General features: G+C 44.4%; 1 protein-coding gene across 1 annotated transcript in view; it reads left to right on the top strand.

The window, feature by feature from the left end:
* The first annotated feature begins 693 nt into the window (after positions 1-693).
* srp68 (signal recognition particle 68) overlaps positions 694-4,198 on the top strand; it is a 42,935-nt gene continuing 39,430 nt past the window's right edge. The window contains exons 1-3 of the mRNA XM_048611141.1: positions 694-862; positions 1,562-1,628; positions 3,261-3,374. Of these exons, the coding sequence (XP_048467098.1) occupies positions 772-862; positions 1,562-1,628; positions 3,261-3,374 (272 nt within the window). The 5' untranslated portion in view covers positions 694-771. The remainder of the gene's footprint in view (positions 863-1,561; positions 1,629-3,260; positions 3,375-4,198) is intronic.

The raw sequence follows: 4,198 nt of genomic DNA, 5'->3' as shown, positions 1-4,198 counted from the left end.
TGCATCACTAAAGTTTTAATAGTGTTGTGAATTCTGCTGTTTGTTCTGGCATAACTCCTGTGCTGAAAAAGAAAATGCTCATAACTTAACGGTGTGAAAATTAAGAGGAGGGAAAACGAATGAAAAGGTAGGAAAATCCTACAATGTGAAAATATTAGCTGTAATCTCTCATCTCACTTTTTGGAAATAATTTTAAAATAGTAATAGGGGATACTGTCATTCCCCATTCACTCAATCAAAGAGAGACTAAAACTGCAGCAAATCTCCCCTTGTCCTCGTCTGTTCCAGTGGTAATATCCTGGGCCCAATATGTAACCCTCAATCAAAATCACTCACAATCTGGTGGTCATTGTCACAGTGTGAATTTATGGGATCTTGCTGTGCGTAAATTGGCTGCTGCTTTAGGAATTTCTGAAGAAGGGTCTAGGCCCGAAACGTCAGCTTTCCTGCTCCTCTGATGCTGCTTGGCCTGCTGTGTTCATCCAGCTCTACACCTTGTTAGCTCTGCTGCTTTAGGACATCCTTTTCACACACACCATTTTCTTCTGCTCATAAAAGTCGAAAAAAAGCTCTGAAACACATTCACTTCTCTATCCTTAGGTTTTTTTTTCCTCTCCTGTTGTCATAGCAACAGCCAGAAGCTTCATCACTGACATCTTGAAATTCCAGGGCAAGGCGATGATTCCTCCAGAATCCCGGCGTGCCGCGTGGCCCGCCAGCCCTCCAGAGTACCGGCGTGCCGCGCACTGGCCGGTCCTCCGGCGTCCCGTCATGCCAGTGAACATGGCGACAACGAGGGAGGATGTGGGCGATGAGAAGGATAACCCAGCGGTGGAACTGGGAGCCACTCTGAGCCTGGAAAGTATCCTTTGTTGAGCTCGCTGCTGTGCCGGGTCGCGCCGTGAGAACCGCTGATTTCCGTCCTGATTCGGGGCCCGGAGAAGCCCCAGGGGAGAGCTGTCCCTGGAACAAGGATTACGTGTCAGTGCCCAGAGTGGGTTGGAGGCCCCGGGGGCAGAGGGACAGGGGGTGCTAGGAGGAGGAGAAAGGGTGAGCCGGTGAGGAGAGAAAGAGGTGGAGGTGGAAGTGGAGGTGGGGGTGAGCCGATGGGGAAAAGGATGAAGGGGGTATTCTTCCCCCCCCACCCCCAATTGGGGAAGCGGCAGGAGGGGGGGACCTGGTGAGGAAGTGGCGAAGGGGCGACCCGGTGGGGAAAGGGAGAGTTAGAGTATCCCGGTGGGTCGGGTGAAGGGGATGGCAAAAGTGGAACCAGATGGTGTGACAGAGGGTGGGTAAACCATGGAGGGAGTGCAGAGAGGTTGACCATTGGCAGGGACTTGGGGGTGGTTGGAAAGTGGCCTCTCTCCCTCAATTGTAGCCCTTGTACAAATGCCGCAGCAAGACCAGGTCAAATATGATTTCAAGAAAAAACTTTCCTGGCATACATTCCTTGGCACCATTCATTAATTTATATCGATTACTTTCAGCGTTTTGCTGCTTTTGAGTGAAGCAGCTAACACTTGTTATTCACATCTTATTTTCCTCAATGTCTGGATTCCAGTCCTGCAGATCATTAAGGACTCTCAGCAACAACATGGTTTGCGACATGAAGACTACCAAAGATACAGGTGGGTGGGTTATGATACTCTGATGTTTGCTGTTTGCAAACAGTATAGAGGTATCTGCAGGATATAGAAGTTGGCATTATGTTGTGTGACCAGTTATATCTATATGACACATTGGCACACCAGGGATCTATCATGTAAGGGAATGTCAGCCACAGTTTCCCACAGTGCAAATGGTATAGAACAATACCATGATGTTTATGCCCTCTTCCCCCAAATCGCCCAACTGTATTTTTGTTTGTGTGTGGTGGTGAGTTTACAGAGTAGCCTGATTCATATACTTTTACTACTTGAATAGCTAGATTTTGTGACAAAGAACTATGGAGCACATTCTCCACCGATGTATGTAGATAGACAAAGTTACTCAGTGTGAAGTGTGTATATCCTTCTCCAATGAAGGGTTCTCCCTCTGTTCCCTTTTCTGAAATTACATATTGAGATGGGAACTGACCATACATTACAGGTCAGTGTCTTCCCACTTAAACCAATATGCATCTCCCTCTTTCCAAAGCCAATTAAATTGCAGAAATTTAGGATCTTGCTAATTCACTTTGTTTGATAAGCAGCCCAAAGACACACTCAAACTTAGGAGGTATCGTGGGAAGTGCCAACACTTAGAACCAGTGATCTTTATTTGCATAGAATGGTAGAATCCCTACAATACAGAAAGAAGCTATTCAGCCAAAGTATTTTCATACTTTGTGCTACTCTTTCACAATCCTTTTATGTTTTAGGATGATCGTTGATTTCTCCCTGTAAATGGAAATCTCATGGCCAAAACCTGATTAAGTTATGAAGGTATATGACCAAAGACAGATAAATGCAGTTGAGGCACAGATCAACCATGATCTGACTGGTGGAATTGATTTGAGAGGCTGATTGGTCTGAGCAGATAAACATTTTGAGTACCTTCTGAGTTGAACCTAAATGCTATTTTTAAACTAGAATTGAGCAAAGATTTTCTTTATGCTGAAGACCAAAGGCTTTCTCAGCTTTCCTCACTTCGTTTGAAAAGCCCCTGCTTCCTCCATTAATCTACTTGGGCTTTTGGCTTACACCATGCTTTACCTTCATCACTTGCAAACTTTTACCACCAATCCTCTCGTGGATAGGCATATTTTTTGCCTTTGTGTACATGTGCATACAATTCTCTGTATTTAGCCACGTACAGCCCGGTCTCATTCAATGTGCTTTAACCTTGAGGCTGTTAATTTTTGGAGGTGTTGAGGGCAATGATGATGTGTCATCTATTAATTGGGATATACCATTGTATTTCAACAATCCAGTCATAAAACTGTTTTTCTTCCCTACAGCTAACTTTTGAAATGTGGGGAAATTGGCTGGAGTCAAAAACCCGTGTAAATATGTATGAGAGTGGGGATTGAATAGTTGTCAAAAACCTGACACAGACTGGATGGGCTGTGTGACTTTGTTCTATGCTGTGAGTTAATGGTGGATCAGTTATTGGCCCCTCTTCTACCCCTGGAGGTGTTGTGGTTATTCTCCATTGTTGTGTATGCACATCTGCATTAGTGTTGTGGTAGGTTATTTGGCAGCAGCTCCTGTATCATTTATGGATTTATGCTGGAGGGCTGGCTGTGTCTTCACTAACTGTTTCTCTGTGCTTGGCTGTAGGGGTTACTGTTCGCGCAGACTCCGCCGCCTCAGGAAGGCACTTGGCTTTAAAATGGGAAACAAACATAAGTTCACAGGCAAGAAGGTCACCACGGAAATTCTGTCAGATAACAGGTAAGAAACTGTAAAACTATCATCCTTGATTTCATTGCCAATAGACGGGTATCCATAAAAAGCTAGAGTCTGGGCCGGGCTGGAGGGAACCGTTGGCTGCATAGTTTTTATTGTTGGTGGCTCTCGGTGAATAACCTGAGATGCTTCCAATCTCCTCCTCAATTTCCATGTGAGACACTATGGTCAGGTACGTCCAACTCTGCTGAGATAGAATGGAGCTAATTTAATACTTCATATGTCCGATACACGAGCACTTCTGCACAAATACAGTTGTTTGAAATGAATTAAAAAGCACTGTCTACAGAGATATTGTTATTCCAGAGCAAGGAAGTATTTACTGTTTTATAAGGAGCTGTGCAGAATAAACTGTTGTGTGGCTATACTATGCTGTTGCTGGAATTTAATGCAAGCTGGCAGAACACATTCCCCTAGTTTCACCTGCTTGTTTCTAGAGAGTTACTAGGAGTCCTAGTACTTAACACTGCCACCAGCGAATTTCCACCATGTCTGCTGCAAAGTAACCAGTAATACAGCTGATGGAAAAATACTGATCAGAAGTCATTGCCCAAACAAAATTTCTAATTGTTTTAAACACAGTGGGTAAAGTAACCTAATGGGGACTGAGGTTTTGATGTAGGGTTTATGCATTGCTAAGGTAGCAGAGCTGAGAAAAATAATTATCTTTCCCAAATCTCTGAGCAAGGGGGAAGAAAGCATATTGAGTAAAACAACTTGTTTCAGAGATAGTAGGAACTGCAGATGCTGGAGAATCTGAGATAACAAGGTGTAGAGCTGGATGAACACAGCAGGCCAAGCAGCATCAG

The sequence above is a fragment of the Rhincodon typus genome, chromosome 23 (assembly GCF_021869965.1).
Source record: "Rhincodon typus isolate 14 chromosome 23, sRhiTyp1.1, whole genome shotgun sequence".
Taxonomy (NCBI): domain Eukaryota; kingdom Metazoa; phylum Chordata; class Chondrichthyes; order Orectolobiformes; family Rhincodontidae; genus Rhincodon; species Rhincodon typus.
The sequence above is the reverse complement of the archived record's forward strand: the minus strand, read 5'-3'. Positions and strand labels throughout refer to the sequence as shown.